The sequence below is a fragment of the Ranitomeya imitator genome, chromosome 5, assembly GCF_032444005.1.
Source record: "Ranitomeya imitator isolate aRanImi1 chromosome 5, aRanImi1.pri, whole genome shotgun sequence".
Lineage (NCBI taxonomy): Eukaryota > Metazoa > Chordata > Amphibia > Anura > Dendrobatidae > Ranitomeya > Ranitomeya imitator.
The window spans coordinates 236,610,768-236,629,087 of NC_091286.1; the positions used below are offsets into that span (position 1 = coordinate 236,610,768).

The 18,320-nt window shown below is 45.7% G+C and overlaps 1 protein-coding gene across 4 annotated transcripts in view; it reads left to right on the forward strand.

Moving 5' to 3' along the window:
• Nucleotides 1-2,025: 2,025 nt before the first annotated feature.
• The window catches only part of HBS1L (HBS1 like translational GTPase), a 121,154-nt gene continuing 104,859 nt past the window's right edge, over nucleotides 2,026-18,320 (forward strand). Inside the window, exons 1-2 of one of the 4 annotated variants that reach the window (XM_069725988.1) lie at nucleotides 2,026-2,202; nucleotides 18,108-18,173. In XM_069725988.1, the coding sequence (XP_069582089.1) occupies nucleotides 2,160-2,202; nucleotides 18,108-18,173 (109 nt within the window). In that variant the 5' untranslated portion in view covers nucleotides 2,026-2,159. The remainder of the gene's footprint in view (nucleotides 2,203-18,107; nucleotides 18,174-18,320) is intronic. The other 3 variants (XM_069725990.1, XM_069725991.1, XM_069725989.1) reach the window with 3 other exon arrangements.

Genomic DNA, 18,320 nt, shown 5'->3' on the forward strand with positions numbered 1-18,320 from the left:
GTTATGTATATCCAGCTGTTTCAGTTCTCCTAGGAGACACTAGGACTGGCTTATATACATCACATAGGAGACACGGAGACTGGTTTATATACACTACATAGGAGACACCGGACTGGTTTATATAAAGCACATAGGAGACTTTGGGACTGGTGTATGTACAGCACAAAGGAGACATTGGGACTGGTTTATATAAAGGATATAGGAGACACTGGGTCTGGTGTATGTACAGCACATAGGAGACACTGGGACTGGTGTATGTACAGCACATAGGAGACACTGGGACTGGTGTATGTACAGCACATAGGAGACACTGGGACTGGTGTATGTACCACACATAGGAGACACTGGGACTGGTGTATATACAGCACATAGGAGACACTGGGACTGGTTTATATAAAGGATATAGGAGACACTGGGTCTGGTGTATGTACAGCACATATGAGACTCTGGGTCTGGTGTATGTACAGCACATAGGAGACTTTGGGACTGGTGTATGTACAGCACATAGGAGACACTGGGACTGGATAATATAAAGGATATAGGAGACACTGGGTCTGGTGTACGTACAGCACATAGGAGACTCTGGGTCTGGTGTATGTACAGCACATAGGAGACACTGGGACTGGTGTATGCACAGCACAAAGGAGACATTGGGACTGGTTTATATAAATGATATAGGAGACACTGGGTCTGGTGTATGTACAGCACATAGGAGACACTTAGACTAGTGTATGTACAGCAAATAGGAGACACTGGGACTGGTGTATGTACAGCACATAGGAGACACTGGGATTGGGGGAAAAACAGCACATAGGAGATACTGGGACTGGTGTATGTACAGCACATAGGAGACTCTGGGACTGGTGTATGTACAGCACAAAGGAGACATTGGGACTGGTTTATATAAAGGATATAGGAGACACTGGGTCTGGTGTATGTACAGCACATAGGAGACTCTGGGACTGGTGTATGTACAGCACATAGGAGACACTGGGACTGGTGTATGTACAGCACATAGGAGATACTGGGACTGGTGTATATAAAGCACATAGGAGACATTGGGATTGGGGTATATAAAGCACACAGGAGACACTGGGACTGGTTTATAAAAAAGCACATAGGAGACACTGTCTTATGTACAGCACATAGGAGACACTAGGACTAGTATATACAGCACATAGTAGACATCGAGAATGCTGTATATAAATAATATAGGAGACACAGGCACTGGTTTATATATTCATCACGTAGGAGACACCGGGACTGGTTTATATACAGGTGCTTCTCACTAAATTAGAATATCATCAAAAAGTTAATTTATTTCAGTTCTTCAATACAAAAAGTGAAACTCATATATTATATAGAGTCATTACAGAGTGATCTATTTGATGTGTTTATTTCTGTTAATGTTGATGATTATGGCTTACAGCCAATGAAAACCCAGAAGTCATTATCTCAGTAAATTAGAATACTTTATAACACCAGCTTGAAAAATCCAAAATGTTGTCAGCTATCCAGAAGGGTGCCATAACTTTGGCATTGTCCCATACTTTTTTTGCCTAAAATACAAAGGAAATATGTCATTAACTTTAGGCCTTTTAGAGATCATTTTTCAGGTTCAACCTGCTGAACTGTTCACAATAACAGTGATTTTGACCAGGGGTGCCCAGACTTTTACATGCCACTGTATACAGCACACAGATGCTCAGGGAGCTGCGCCATTTAGGACACTTTATAAATGTGTTCCAATGTGGAGATTATAAGAAGCCTCATACTCGGAGTTCCCCACCCCTGCTCTAATGATCACAAACTGCGTAAACTGATAAAGTTGGTTCAAATCTTTGAACACGACGAGTACGTGTCGCTACGTGCGAGAGAAATACTCCCCGACTTCTAATGTCCTCACAGCAGTCAGCTGGACAGAGAGAATACTAGACAGTGAGGTCTTCGGTAAAATGGCCGCCCCGTTATCACCACAGAGTAGTATCACAAGACATCTTACTGATGTGTCTGGAACAGTTCGGCCTCTAGTGACAGGCGCATTTCGGGCGCTTCGGCCGTATACGGTGACGTTGGCTGCAGCAGTGGCGGCGCCGGCGCTGTAGGGGCAGAAGATGTACAGGTGGTGAAGGGAGGATAACGAGAACGCTGCGTCCGCCATGGCCAGGCACCGAAACGTGCGCGGGTACAACTATGATGACGGTGAGCGGCTGGTGGGAGGAGCCTCAGTGGTCCGAGCCGGCTGTCAGTGCACGGGCGCTCCTCCATATGTTTGCTGGGCACGGCCCGTAGGTGGAGCGCAGTCTGCTGTGAGGCTTGGTTACCATAGGATGGCTGCTATGTGTTGTCTCCATAGTATACCATGGATTCTCATATTGGAGCGGTCAGAATACCACTAGTGACTGCTGCAACCTGATTGGTTGGCGTGGGCCGCTCATCCATAGGCTCCTGTTTCCTTCTAAAACTTCAGATCAATTGTACAGTCACCCCCCCCCCATTCAGATTACCCACCCCCCTATTCAGATCACCGACCCCTCTATTCAGATCACCGACCCCCCCAATTCAGATCACCCACCCCCTATTCAGATCACCCACCCCCTATTCAGATCACCCACCCCCTATTCAGATCACCGATCCCCCAATTCAGATCACTGACCCCCCCAATTCAGATCACCGACCCCTCAATTCAGATCACCCACCCCCTATTCAGATCACCGACCCCCCCATTCAGATCACCCACCCCCTATTCAGATCACCGACCCCCCCAATTCAGATCACCCACCCCCTATTCAGATCACCGACACCCCAATTCAGATCACTGACCCCCCCAATTCAGATCACCCACCCCCTATTCAGATCACCCACCCCCTATTCAGATCACCGACCCCCCCATTCAGATCACCCACCCCCTATTCAGATCACCGACCCCCCCAATTCAGATCACCCACCCCCTATTCAGATCACCGACACCCCCAATTCAGATCACCCACCCCCTATTCAGATCACCGACACCCCCATTCAGATCACCCACCCCCTATTCAGATCACCGACCCCCCCAATTCAGATCACCCACCCCCTATTCAGATCACCGACACCCCAATTCAGATCACTGACCCCCCCAATTCAGATCACCGACCCCTCAATTCAGATCACCCACCCCCTATTCAGATCACCGACCCCCCCATTCAGATCACCCACCCCCTATTCAGATCACCGACCCCCCCCAATTCAGATCACCCACCCCCTATTCAGATCACCGACACCCCAATTCAGATCACCGACCCCCCAATTCAGATCACCCACCCCCTATTCAGATCACCGACCCCCCAATTCAGATCACCCACCCCCTATTCAGATCACCGATCCCCCAATTCAGATCACCGACCCCTCAATTCAGATCACCGACCCCCGAATTCAGATCACCCACCCCCTATTCAGATCACCGACCCCCCAATTCAGATCACCGACCCCCCAATTCAGATCACCCACCCCCTATTCAGATCACCGACCCCCCCTATTCAGATCACCGACCCCCCCTATTCAGATCACCCACCCCCCCTATTCAGATCACCCACCCCCCCTATTCAGATCACCCACCCCTTCTATTCAGATCATCCACCCCCATAGACCCCTCCAGGTCCTCCCATATAGCAGGGCATGTTTACTAGTATTGGTGACATACCGGTTACAGGGCTACACAGACACTGGTACCTGCCCATGGTCCCCGACACTTGTGATACTTGCCACAATGCCCCTTCTGTGTTTCATCCATTTTACATGGACCCCCGTAAACTTTAAGGCTATGTGCACATGTTGCGGATTTGGCTGCAGATTTCGTAGCAGTTTTCCATGTGTTGTACAGTACCATGTAAGCCTATGGAAAACCAAATCCGCTGAGCCCATGGTGCGGAAAATACTGCGCGGAAACGCTACGTTGTGTTTTCCACAGCATGTCAGTTCTTTGTGCGGATTGCGCAGCGTTTTACACCTGCTCCTGTATAGGAATCAGCAGGTGGTAAAATGCAGGTGAAATCCTCACAAAAACCACTGGAAAACAACGGTAAATCCGGAGGTAAAACGCAGTGCGTTTTACCTGCTGATTTTTCAAAAGTGGTGCTGAAAAATCCACACACGAATCCGCCACGTGTGCACATAGCCTCAAGGGTTTGTCCACTACTCAAACAACCCCTTCTCATTGCTCTTGTAAAATAATAGCATCTATACTCCCCTGCGGTGCCGTTCCAACAGTGTCGTCATTAGCTGTCCCAGGGCTCACGTGACATACTATGCCATGCGATCCCTGCTGCCAGTCAGCGCTGGCTTCGCTCTCCCCACCTCCGTACAAATCACAGACATCCGGAAGGAATGAGAGAGCGCAGCTTCAGATGTATGCAATTTGTCCAAAGACGGGAGATTGAAGCCACAATGTTACGCGATTCCCGGGGGAGCCAGTGCCAACACCGCTGGAATGGCACCGATGATTATATGGGTCATTATTTTATTGAGGGAAACATAGGGATTGAGGAAAGGTTGTCCCAGTAGTGGACAGTCCCTTTAATGGGATGAGTTTGATTTGCAAAACCAATGAGAATGGGACAGGCTTTGAGTCTGAGACTTGGACCTGTTTTTAAAATGGATGTTTATGGCTCAATAAAACTGTATAGGGTTAGTGTGTTGGTCAAGGAAAAAAACAGACCTGATGCCATCATCATGTCACACGTTTGTGTGAATGCAGCCTCAGGCCTCTTTCACACGTCTGTGACTCCGATACTTGTGGTGACAGTTTTCACACGTACCGGAGACACGTACACACACGGAGACCGATTCAAATGAATGGGTCTGTGCACATGTCGGTGTGTTTCCACCGACCGTGTGTCCGTGGGCCCCACATGTAGACATGTCCATTTTTTACTGTCAGCACGGACGGCAAAACGTCCCTCACACGGAGAACACACATTGATGTCCTCCGTGTGACACGCATCAGCGCCGGGGAAGAAGCGCTACAGTAAGCACTGTTTTCCCGGTGCCGGGTGCTGAAGACGGCTCTCATCATTCTCCCCTGCTATGACAGCGATCGGCACAAGCAGAGGATAATGATGAGAGTTATAATAAAGTCCGAACGATGACCGCAGGTGGGGGCTTTTGGGACTGTTACTCCCATCATTCGACACCTGCTGACGCTAATAACAGTGACAGCAGGAGCGAATGATCGGGGTATTCCTCAGCCGCAGCCTGCGATCTATCAAAATAAATGAATGAAAAACCCAGCTTGGGTTCCCTCTATTTTCTTGAACCAACCAGACAAAACTCACAGCTGCAACCCCCAGCTGTCAGCTTCAGCAAAGTTGGTTATCAAGAACTGAGGGGTCCACATGCTGTTTTTTTAAATTATTTAAATAATAAAAAAAAGCGGCGTGGGGTTCCCCCCATTTTTGACAACCAGCCTTGCTAAAGCTCACAGCTGGGGGCTGGTATTCTCAGACTGGTAAGGGGCCATTGATATAGGCCCCCCAGCCTAAAAATAGCAGCTCGCAGCCACCCAGAAAAGGCACATCTATTAGATGCGACAATTCTGGCGCTTTGCCCGGCTCTTCCCACTTGCCCTGCAGTGGTGGCAAGTGGGGTTCATATTTGTGGGGTAAAAAGAAAATAAGTGTTAAAAAAACCAAAAACAAATAAAAAACCACAACTTCCAATCATCCCTTTTTGCATAACTCAAAATAAAACAATAAAAAAATTGCACATTTAGTATTGCTTCATTCAGAAATGTCCAATCTATCAAAATATAAAGTAAATTCATCTGATTGGTAAATGGCGTAATGAAAAAAGTCAAAATTCCAGAATTACAATTTTGTCAGCTTCAACGCTGCAGTAAAATGCAATAACGGGCAATCAAAAGATTGTATCTACTCCAAAATGGTATCAATAAAAGTTTCAGCTCAGCGCACAAGAAATAAGCCATCATTCAGCCCCAGATCCCATAAAATGGAGACGCTACGGGTCTCGGAAAATGGCGTCATAAACAAATTATTTTTTTAATTCTTACAAACTTCGGATTTTAATTTTCACCACTTAAAAAACAACCTAGACATGTTTGGTGTCTATGAACTCATAATGACCGGGAGAATCATAATGGCAGCTCAGTTTTAGCATTTAGTGAACATGGTAAATTAAAGACCCAAAAAATAATGTGGAATTGCACTTTTTGTTTGCAATTTCACCACACTTGGAATTATTTTCCAGTGCCCTATATGGTAAAATCAGTGGTGTCATTAACCCCTTCATGACCCAGCCTATTTTGACCTTAACCCCTTTACCCCCAAGGGTGGTTTGCACGTTAATGACCAGGCCAATTTTTACAATTCTGACCACTGTCCCTTTATGAGGTTATAACTCCGAAACGCTTCAACGGATCCTGGTGATTCTGACATTGTTTTCTCGTGACATATTGTATTTCATGATAGTGGTAAAATTTCTTTGATAGTACCTGCGTTTATTTGTGAAAAAAACGGAAATTTGGCGAAAATTTTGAAAATTTCGCAATTTTCAAACTTTGAATTTTTATGCAATTAAATCACAGAGATATGTCACACAAAATACTTAATAAGTAACATTTCCCACATGTCTCCTTTACATCAGCATAATTTTGGAACCAATTTTTTTTTTTGTTAGGGAGTTATAAGGGTTAAAAGTTGACCAGCAATTTCTCATTTTTACAACACCATTTTTTTTAGGGACCACGTCTCATTTGAAGTCATTTTGAGGGGTCTATATGATAGAAAATGCCCAAGTGTGACACCATTCTAAAAACTGCACCCCTCAAGGTGCTCAAAACCACATTCAAGAAGTTTATTAACCCTTCAGGTGTTTAATAGGAATTTTTGGAATGTTTAAATAAAAATGAACATTTAACTTTTTTACACAAAAAATTTACTTCAGCTCCAATTTGTTTTATTTTACCAAGGGTAACAGGAGAAATTGGACCCAAAAAGTTGTTGTCCAATTTGTCCTGAGTACGCTGATACCCCATATGTGGCAGTAAACCACTGTTTGGGCGCATGGGAGAGCTCGGAAGGGAAGGAGCGCAGTTTGACTTTTCAATGCAAAATTGACAGGAATTGAGATGGGACGCCATGTTGCGTTTGGAGAGCCACTGATGTGCCTAAACATTGAAACCCCCCACAAGTGACACCATTTTGGAAAGTAGACCCCCTAAGGAACTTATCTGGATGTGTGGTGAGCACTTTGACCCACCAAGTGCTTCACAGAAGTTTATAATGCAGAACCGTAAAAATAAAAAATCATATTTTTTCACAAAAATTATATTTTTGCCCCCAATTTTTTATTTTTCCAAGGGTAAGAGAAGAAATTGGACCTCAAAAGTTGTTGTCCAATTTGTCCCGAGTACGCTGATACCCCATATGTGGCAGTAAACCACTGTTTGGGCGCATGGGAGAGCTCGGAAGGGAAGGAGCGCCGTTTGACTTTTCAATGCAAAATTGACAGGAATTGAGATGGGACGCCATGTTGCGTTTGGAGAGCCACTGATGTGCCTAAACATTGAAACCCCCCACAAGTGACACCATTTTGGAAAGTAGACCCCCTAAGGAACTTATCTGGATGTGTGGTGAGCACTTTGACCCACCAAGGGCTTCACAGAAGTTTATAATGCAGAGCCATAAAAATAAAACAAAATTTTTTTCCCACAAAAATTATTTTTTAGCCCCCAGTTTTGTATTTTCCCTAGGGTAACAGGAGAAATTGGACCCCAAAAGTTGTTGTCCAATTTGTCCTGAGTACGCTGATACCCCATACGTGGGGGGGAACCACCGTTTGGGCGCATGGGAGGGTTCGGAAGGGAAGGAGCGCCATTTGGAATGCAGACTTAGATGGAATGGTCTGCAGGCGTCACATTGCGTTTGCAGAGCCCCTAATGTACCTAAACAGTAGAAACCCCCCACAAGTGACACCATTTTCGAAAGTAGACCCCCTAAGGAACTCATCTTGATGTGTTGTGAGAGCTTTGAACCCCCAAGTATTTCACTACAGTTTATAACGCAGAGCCATGCAAATAAAAAATATTTTTTTTTCCACAAAAAATATATTTTAGCCCCCAGTTTTGTATTTTTCCAAGGTTAGCAGGAGAAATTGGACCCTAAATGTTGTTGTCCAATTTGTCCTGAGTACGCTGATACCCGATATGTGGGGGGGAACCACCGTTTGGGCGCATGGGAGGGCTCGGAAGGGAAGGAGCATCATTTGGAATGCAGACTTAGATGGATTGGTCTGCAGGCGTCACATTGCGTTTGCAGAGCCCCTAATGTACCTAAACAGTAGAAACCCCCCACAAGTGACCCCATATTGGAAACTAGACCCCTCAATGAACTTATCTAGATGTGTTGTGAGAACTTTGAACCCCCAAGTGTTTCACTACAGTTTATAACGCAGAGCCGTGAAAATAAAAAATCTTTTTGTTTTCCCACAAAAATTATTTTTTAGCCCCCAGTTTTGTATTTTCCCAAGGGTAACAGGAGAAATTGGTCCACAAAAGTTGTTGTCCAATTTGTCCTGAGTACGCTGATACCCCATATGTTGGGGTAAACCCCTGTTTGGGCACACAGGAGAGCTCGGAAGGGAAGGAGCACTGTTTTACTTTTTCAACGCAGAATTGGCTGGAATTGAGATCGGACGCCATGTCGTGTTTGGAGAGCCCCTGATGTGCCGAAACAGTGGAAACCCCCCAATTATAACTGAAACCCTAATCTAAACACACCCCTAACTCTAATTCCAACGGTAACCCTAACCACACCTCTAACCCTGACACACCCCTAACCCTAATCCCAACCCTATTCCCAACTGTAAATGTAATCTAAGCCCTAACCCTAACTTTAGCCCCAACCCTAACTGTAGCCCCAACCCTAGCCCTAACCCTAGCCCTAACCCTAGCCCTAACTCTAACCCTAGCCCTAGCCCTAACACTAACCCTAGCCCTAACCCTAGCCCTAACCCTAGCCCTAACCCTAGCCCTAACCCTAGCCCTAACCCTAGCCCTAACCCTAGCCCTAACCCTAGCCCTAACCCTAGCCCTAACCCTAGCCCTAGCCCTAACCCTAATCCTAGCCCTAATGGGAAAATGGAAATAAATACATTTTTTTTTATTTTTCCCTAACTAAGGGGGTGATGAAGGGGGGTTTGATTTACTTTTATAGCGAGTTTTTTAGCGGATTTTTATGATTGGCAGCCGTCACACACTGAAAGACCCTTTTTATTGCAAAAAATATTTTTTGCAATACCACATTTTGAGAGCTATAATTTTTCCATATTTTGGTCCACAGAGTCATGTGAGGTCTTGTTTTTTGCGGGACGAGTTGACGTTTTTATTGAAAACATTTTTGGGCACGTGACATTTTTTTATCGCTTTTTATTCCGATTTTTGTGAGGAAGAATGACCAAAAGCCAGCTATTCATGAATTTCTATTGGGGGAGGCGTTTATACCGTTCCGCGTTTGGTAAAATTGATAAATCAGTTTTATTCTTCGGGTCAGTACGATTACAGCGATACCTCATTTATATCATTTTTTTATGGTTTGGTGCTTTTATACGATAAAAACTATTTTACAGAAAAAATAATTATTTTTGCATCGCTTTATTCTCAGGACTATAACTTTTTTATTTTTTTGCTGATGATGCTGTATGGCGGCTCATTTTTTGCGGGACAATATGACGCTTTCAGCGGTACCATGGTTATTTATATCTGTCCTTTTGATCGCGTGTTATTCCACTTTTTGTTCGGCGGTATGATAATAAAGCGTTGTTTTTTGCCTCGTTTTTTTTTTTTTTTTCTTACGGTGTTTACTGAAGGGGTTAACTAGTGGGACAGTTTTATAGGTCGGGTCGTTACGGACGCGGCGATACTAAATATGTGTACTTTTATTGGTTTTTTTTTTTATTTAGATGAAGAAATGTATTTATGGGAATAATATTTTTTTTTTTTTTTCATTATTTTGGAATATTTTTTTTTATTTTTTTTACACATTTGGAAAAATTTTTTTTTACTTTTTTACTTTGTCCCAGGGGGGGACATCACAGATCAGTGATCTGACAGTTTGCACAGCACTCTGTCAGATCACTGATCTGACATGCAGCGCTGCAGCCTTCACAGTGCCTGCTCTAAGCAGGCTCTGTGAAGCCACCTCCCTCCCTGCAGGACCCGGATCCGCGGCCATCTTGGATCCGGGGCTCGAGCAGGGAGGGAGGTGAGGAGACCCTCGCAGCAACGCGATCACATCGCGTTGCTGCGGGGGGCTCAGGGAAGCCCGCAGGGAGCCCCCTCCCTGCGCGGTGCTTCCCTGCACCGCCGGCACATCGCGATCATCTTTGATCGCGGTGTGCCAGGGGTTAATGTGCCGGGGGCGGTCCGTGACCGCTCCTGGCACATAGTGCCGGATGTCAGCTGCGATAAGCAGCTGACACCCGGCCGCGATCGGCCGCGCTCCTTCGTGAGCGCGGCCGATCGGCTATGACGTACTATCCCGTCCAGGGTCAGATAAGCCCAGGGCACCTCGACGGGATAGTACGTCTAAGGTCACAGAGGGGTTAAAGACCTGGCCGTTTTTTGCAATTCTGACCACTGTCCCTTTATGAGGTAATAACTCAGGAACGCGTCAATGGATCCTAGCGGTTCTGAGATTGTTTTTTCGTGACATATTGGGCTTCATGTTAGTGGTAAATTTAGGTCAATAAATTCTGTGTTTATTTGTGATAAAAACGGAAATTTGGCGAAAATTTTGAAAATTTCGCAATTTTCACATTTTGAATTTTTATTCTGTTAAACCAGAGAGTTATATGACACAAAATAGTTAATAAATAACATTTCCCACATGTTTACTTTACATCAGCACAATTTTGGAAACAAAATTTTTTTTTGCTAGGAAGTTATAAGGGTTATAATTTGATCAGCAATTTCTCATTTTTACAACGAAATTTACAAAACCATTTTTTTAGGGACCACCTCACATTTAAAGTCAGTTTGAGGGGTCTATATGGCTGAAAATACCCAAAAGTGACACCATTCTAAAAACTGCACCCCTCAAGGTGCACAAAACCACATTCAAGAAGTTTATTAACCCTTCAGGTGCTTCACAGCAGCAGAGGCAACATGGAAGGAAAAAATGAACATTTAACTTTTTAGTCACAAAAATGATCTTTTAGCAACAATTTTTTTATTTTCCCAATGGTAAAAGGAGAAACTGAACCACGAAAGTTGTTGTCCAATTTGTCCTGAGTACGCTGATACCTCATATGTGGGGGTAAACCACTGTTTGGGCGCACGGCAGGCCTTGGAATGGAAGGAGCGCCATTTGACTTTTTGAATGAAAAATTGGCTGCACTCTTTAGCGGACACCATGTCACATTTGGAGAGCCCCCGTGTGTCTAAAAATTGGAGCTCCCCCAAAAGTGACCCCATTTTGGAAACCAGACACCCCAAGGAACTTATCTAGATGCATAGTGAGCACTTTAAACCCCCAGGTGCTTCACAAATTGATCCGTAAAAATGAAAAAGTACTTTTTTTTCACAAAAAAATTCTTTTAGCCTCAATTTTTTCATTTTCACATGGGCAACATGATAAAATGGTTCCTAAGATTTGTTGGGCAATTTCTCCTGAGTACACCTATACCTCACATGTGGGGGTAAACCACTGTTTGGGCACATGGTAAGGCTTGCAAAGGAAGGAGCGCCATTTGACTTTTTGAATGAAAAATTATCTCCATCGTTAGCGGACACCATGTCGCGTTTGGAGAGACCCTGTGTGCCTAAACATTGGAGCTCCCCCACAAGTGACCCCATTTTGGAAACTGGACCCCCCAAGGAACTTATCTAGATGCCTAGTGATCACTTTAAACCCTCAGGTGCTTCACAAATTGATCCGTAAAAATGAAAAAGTACTTTTTTTTTACAAAAAATTTCTTTTCGCCTCGATTTTTTCATTTTCACATGGGCAATAGGATAAAATGGATCCTAAAATTTGTTGGGCAATTTCTCCCGAGTACGCCAATACCTCATATGTGGGGGTAAACCACTGTTTAGGCACACGGCAGGGCTCGGAAGGGAAGGCGCGCCTTTTGACTTTTCGAATGGAAAATTAGCTCCAATTGTTAGCGGACACCATGTCGCGTTTGGAGAGCCCCTGTGTGCCTAAGCATTGGAGCTCCCCCACAAGTGACCCCATTTTGGAAACTAGACCCCCCAAGGAACTTATCTAGATGCATACTGAGCACTTTAAACCCCCAGGTGTTTCACAGAAGTTTATAACGCAGAGCCATGAAAATAAAAAATAATTTTTCTTTCCTCAAAAATGATTTTTTAGCCTGGAATTTCCTATTTTGCCAACGGTAATAGTAGAAATTGGACCACAAATGTTGTTGTCCAGTTTGTCCTGAGTACGCAGATACCCCATATGTGGGGGTAAACCACTGTTTGGGCGCACGGCAGGGCTCGGAAGGGAAGGCACGCCATTTGGCTTTTTAAATGGAAAATTAGCTCCAATCATTAGCGGACACCATGTCGCGTTTGGAGAGCCCCTGTGTGCCTAAACATTGGAGATCCCCCACAAATGACCCCATTTTGGAAACTAGACCCCCAAAGGAACTAATCTAGATGTGTGGTGAGCACTTTGAACCCTCAAGTGCTTCACAGAAGTTTATAACGCAGAGCCATGAAAATAAAAATTTATTTTTCTTTTCTCAAAAATGATTTTTTAGCCCGCAATTTTTTATTTTCCCAAGGGTAACAGGAGAAATTGGACCCCAAAAGTTGTTGTCCAGTTTCTTCTGAGTACGCTGATACCCCATGTGTGGGGGTAAACCACTGTTTGGGCACACGTCGGGGCTCAGAAGGGAAGTAGTGACTTTTGAAATGCAGACTTTGATGGAATGGTCTGCGGACGTCATGTTGCGTTTGCAGAGCCCCTGGTGTGCCTAAACAGTAGAAACCACCCACAAGTGACCCCATTTTGTAAACTAGACCCCCCAAGGAACTTACCTAGATATGTGGTGAGCACTTTGAACCCCCAAGTGCTTCACAGACGTTTACAACGCAGAGCGTTCCTCAAAAATGATGTTTTAGCAAGCAATTTTTTTATTTTCTCAAGGGTAACAGGAGAAATTGGACCCCAGTAATTGTTGCGCAGTTTGTCCTGAGTATGCTGGTACCCCGTATGTGGGGGTAAACCACTGTTTGGGCACACGTCGGGGCTCGGAAGTGAGGGAGCACCATTTGACTTTTTGAATAAAAGATTGGCTGGAATCAATGGTGGCGCCATGTTGCGTTTGGAGACCCCCTGATGTGCCTAAACAGTGGAAACCCCTCAATTCTGACGCCAACACACCCCTAACCCTTATCCCAACTGTAGCCGTAATCCTAACCACAACCCTAACCCCAACACACCCCTAACCACAACCCTAACCCCAACACACCCCTAACCCTAACCACAACCCTAATTCCAACCCAACCCTAACCCTAAGGCTATGTGCCCACGTTGCGGATTCGTGTGAGATTTTTCCGCACGATTTTTGAAAAATCCACGGGTAAAAGGCACCGCGTTTTACCTGCGGATTTACCGCGGATTGCCAGTGTTTTTTGTGCGGATTTCACCTGCGGATTCCTATTGAGGAACAGGTGTAAAACGCTGCGGAATCCGCACAAAGAATTGATATGCTGCGGAAAATACAACGCAGCATTTCCGCGTGGTATTTTCCGCACCTTGGGCACAGCGGATTTGGTTTTCCATATGTTTACATGGTACTGTAAACCTGATGGAACACTGCTGCGGATCCGCAGCCAAATCCGCACCGTGTGCACATAGCCTAATTCTAAAGGTATGTGCACACGCTGCGGAAAACGCTGCGGATCCACAGCAGTTTCCCATGAGTTTACAGTTCAATGTAAACCTATGGGAAACAAAAATCGCTGTACACATGCTGCGGAAAAACTGCGCGGAAACGCAGCGGTTTATATTCCGCAGCATGTCACTTCTTTCTGTGGATTCCGCAGCGGTTTTACAACTGCTCCAATAGAAAATCGCAGTTGTAAAACCGCAGTGAAATGCGCGGAAAAACCGCGGTCAATCCGCGATAAAATCCACAGCGGTTTAGCACTGCGGATTTATCAAATCCGCTGCGGAAAAATCCGCAGAGGACCAGAATACGTGTGCACATACCGTACCCTAACCCTAATCCTAACCCTAACCCTAGTCCCAACTCCAACCTTAGTGGAAAAAAATAAAATAAAAAATTCTTTATTTTATTATTGTCCCTACCTATGGGGGTGACAAAGGGGGGGGGGGGTCATTTAGAGTTTTTTTTATTTTGATCACTGTGATAGGTTTATCACAGTGATCAAAATTCACATTGGAACGAATCTGCCGGCCGGCAGATTCGGCGGGCGCACTGCGCATGCGCCCGCCATTTTGGAAGATGGTGGCGCCCAGGAAAGAAGACGGACGGACCCCGGGAGGCTAGGTAAGTATAAGGGGGGGGAGATCAGGGCACGGGGGGGTGGATCGGAGCATGGGGGGGAGGATCGTAACACGGGGGGGTGGATCGGAGTGCAGGGGGGTTGGATTGGAGCACGGGGGGTGGGATTGGAGCACGGGGGGAGTGGACAGGGGAGCGGAGCACAGGACGGAGGGGAGCGGACCACAGATCGGAGGGCTGGGGGGGTGATCGGTGGGGTGGGGGCACATCAATGTTTCCAGCCATGGCCGATGATATTGCAGCATCGGCCATGGCTGGATTGTAATATTTCACCAGTTTTTTAGGTGAAATATTACAAATCGCTCTGATTGGCAGTTTCACTTTCAACAGCCAATCAGAGCGATCGTAGCCCAGGGGGGGGGGGGGTGAAGCCTCCCCCCTGGGCTAAAGTACAACTCCTCCTGTCCCTGCAGGCTGGGTGAAATTACAGTTAACCCTTTCACCCGGCCTGCAGGAGCCCAATCCGGCCATGACGCATATGCTGTGTCACAGGTCAGATTGGCACAGGATTTCATGACGCATACGGTGCGTCAAAGGTCGGGAAGGGGTTAAAATTTACAACTCGTCCTGCAGAAAACAAGCCCTCACATGGCCATATTGATGGAAAAATAAAAAAGTTATGGCTCTGGGGAAAAAAGAGTGGGGAAAATGAAAGTGAAAAATGGAAAAACCTTTGAACGATTTAAGTGATTTTTAGTGAATTTTAAAAAGAACATAAGATAAAAATATATGTGCATATACATCAGATGTACATTAGGATATGTCAGAGAAAAGTGTTAATGTTGACTACCTGCATAGGGAAGGGGCATGGTTCACCTATTTTACTTGCATTGAGCACTTACTGTGTCATAATTCCTTGGTCTACTCTGTCCCTATGAAGGTTGCCTAAATTCCTTCTTTTTTCTCTGATATACGTTATGGTGTATCTGATGTATGAGCACATCTAAGGCTTCTTTCACACTAGCGTCGGAATCTCCCCGTCGCAATGCGTCGGGGAGAGATTCCGACGCTAGCGTTTAACGCTTTGCACAATGGGTGCAGCGGATGCATTTTTCCGGCGCATCCGCTGCCCCATTGTAAGGTGCGGGGAGGTGGGGGCGGAGTTCCGGCCGCGCATGCGCGGTCGGAAAAAGCGGTCCGTCGGGAGAAAAAAACGTTACATGTAGGGTTTTTTTTTCTCGACGGTCCGCCAAAGCACGACGCATCCGTCGCAAGACGGATGCGAAGTGTGCAAATGCGTCGCCAATAGAAGTCTATGGGGAAAGAACGCATCCTGCAAGCACTTTTGCAGGATGCGTTTTTTCTGCAAAACGACGCATTGTGACGGATTTACAAAAAACGCTAGTGTGAAAGTACCCTTACTGTATACTTACCTTGTAATGTTTTCACATCCTGTTCTGTCCAGATGTGTCCGGATCCCAGAATTCCAAGCGGCTGAAGTTTACCGACTGCCATATTGGGACACCCAAGTGATGGGTGTCTAAATATAGAAACTGATGGCGGTTCCAGCATCTTGCGCGCGCGCGCACACACACACACACACACACACACTGTATATGCTGTACGCACCACACACACTGTATACGCCGTACGCCAGAGGTGTCAAACTGCATTCCTCGAGGGCTGCAAACAGGTCATGTTTTCAGGATTTCCTTGTGTTGCACAAGTGATAATTTAATCACCTGCACAGAATGATTCCATCACCTGTGCAATACTAAGGAAATCCTGAAAACATGACCTGTTTGCAGCCCTCAAGGAATGCAGTTTGACACCTCTGCCGTACGCAGCCTCTTGCGTGGTACCACCAATGGAACACCGTCGTGAACATACCGCCGCCATCTTTGTACAGGAAGAGCACATGCGCAGTTTTAATGTGACCGCCGCTATCTGTCTGCACAAAGATGGCGGCGGTCTGATTTACTACACCTGCGTGAATTCTGCGCAGGTGCAGTGAATCATTCGGCTGATCCCGGTGGCAGATGCGCGACGTGTCTACAGGCAGAGGAAGCCGGTCACATTAAAGGTTTTCCCACAGACGAAAGTTCATTTTAAAAATGATCTGTGTCTGACCGTGTATGGAGCATACCACATCTCCTGGGCAGGGGAGGAAGCAAAAGATAAGGGTACCGTCACACTATACGATTTACCTACGATCACGACCAGCGATATGACCTGGCCGTGATCGTAGGTAAATCGCAGTGTGGTCGCTGGGGAGCTGTCACACAGACAGCTCTCCAGCGACCAACGATGCCGAGGTCCCCGGGTAACCAGGGTAAACATCGGGTTACTAAGCGCAGGACCGCGCTTGGTAACCCGATGTTTACCCTGGTTACCAGCGTAAAAAAAACAAACAGCACATACTTACATTCTGGTGTCCGTCAGGTCCCTTGCTGTCTGCTTCCCGCACTCACTGACTGCCGGCCGTAAAGTGAAAGTGAAAGCACAGTCACTGAGTGCGGGAAGCAGACGTCAAGGGACCTGACGGACACCAGAATGTAAGTATGTGCTGTTTTTTTTTTTTTTAGTTTTACGCTTGTAACCAGGGTAAACATCGGGTTACTAAGCGCGGCCCTGCGCTTAGTAACCCGATGTTTACCCTGGTTACAAGCGAACGCATCGCTAGATCGCATCGCTAGATCGGTGTCACACACACCGATCTAGCGATGACAGCGGGAGATCCAGCGACGAAAGAAAGTTCTAAACGATCTGCTACGACGTACGATTCTCAGCAGGATCCCTGATCGCTGCTGCGTGTCAGACACAGTGATATCGTAACGATATCGCTGGAATGTCACGAATCGTACCGTCGTAGCGATCGAAATGGCAGTGTGTGACGGTACCCTAACACTGACATTACAGCAGGGGATCACAGAGGATTCATTTTGTGAGGTAAAATTTTTCACTGACTGTTTTTAAACAATATTTTACCTCACAAAATGTATCCTCTGCGATCTCCTGCTGTAATATCAGTATTGTCTTTTGCTTCCGAAAGCGCACAGAGGTGAGAGAGACAGAGCTCAGGGGGGAGACAGCTCACATGGGACAGCACATGAGGGGAGAACACAGCACAGGAAGGAGAGAGACAGCAGACAAGGGGGATAGCACATGGAGTAGACAGGTCGAAGAAGAGAGCACAGACGGGAGAAGTCAGCACATGGGGAAAGAGAGAGTGGATAGGTGGGGGATCACATGGGGGGAGAGATTCTCAATGCTGCAAAGCCTGCCCCCATCGTGACATTACCGGCCTCCATCTAGTTTTTAATATTTCTGTATCACCTTCTTCTAAAAATTGACAAAATCATGATGTAATTATTATAAGTCTTGCACTCATCCCAGTATAGTATAATGATTATAAAAAATATGTAATGCACCTTATCGGTGACATCTGCTTCTCCTCGTCTCTGAACTCATTCACTTCAAATCCATCTACATCAAAGCAGGATGTACTGCCCCTTTTACTTTGTAGGTTCATGGGGTTTAATGCCTTAATAGTATATTTTGGTAATTGCATACACTCATGCTTTAACTAAACTTGTCCTGACTATTATTTCTCTATATTTTGTTTTTTAAAGATTTTGATGATGATGATATGTATGGACAGTCCGTAGACGATGACTACTGTATCTCACCAGCAACAGGTATACATTAATTCCATTTTCTGATAGCTTGTGGAATGTGACACGTTTATTAGGTATTTGGCTAACCAGGTCCCACATATGCCACAAATATGGCTTTGTTCACAAAGCATGATACAGTTCCTAGCTATCCTATAAAACAGGAATGCG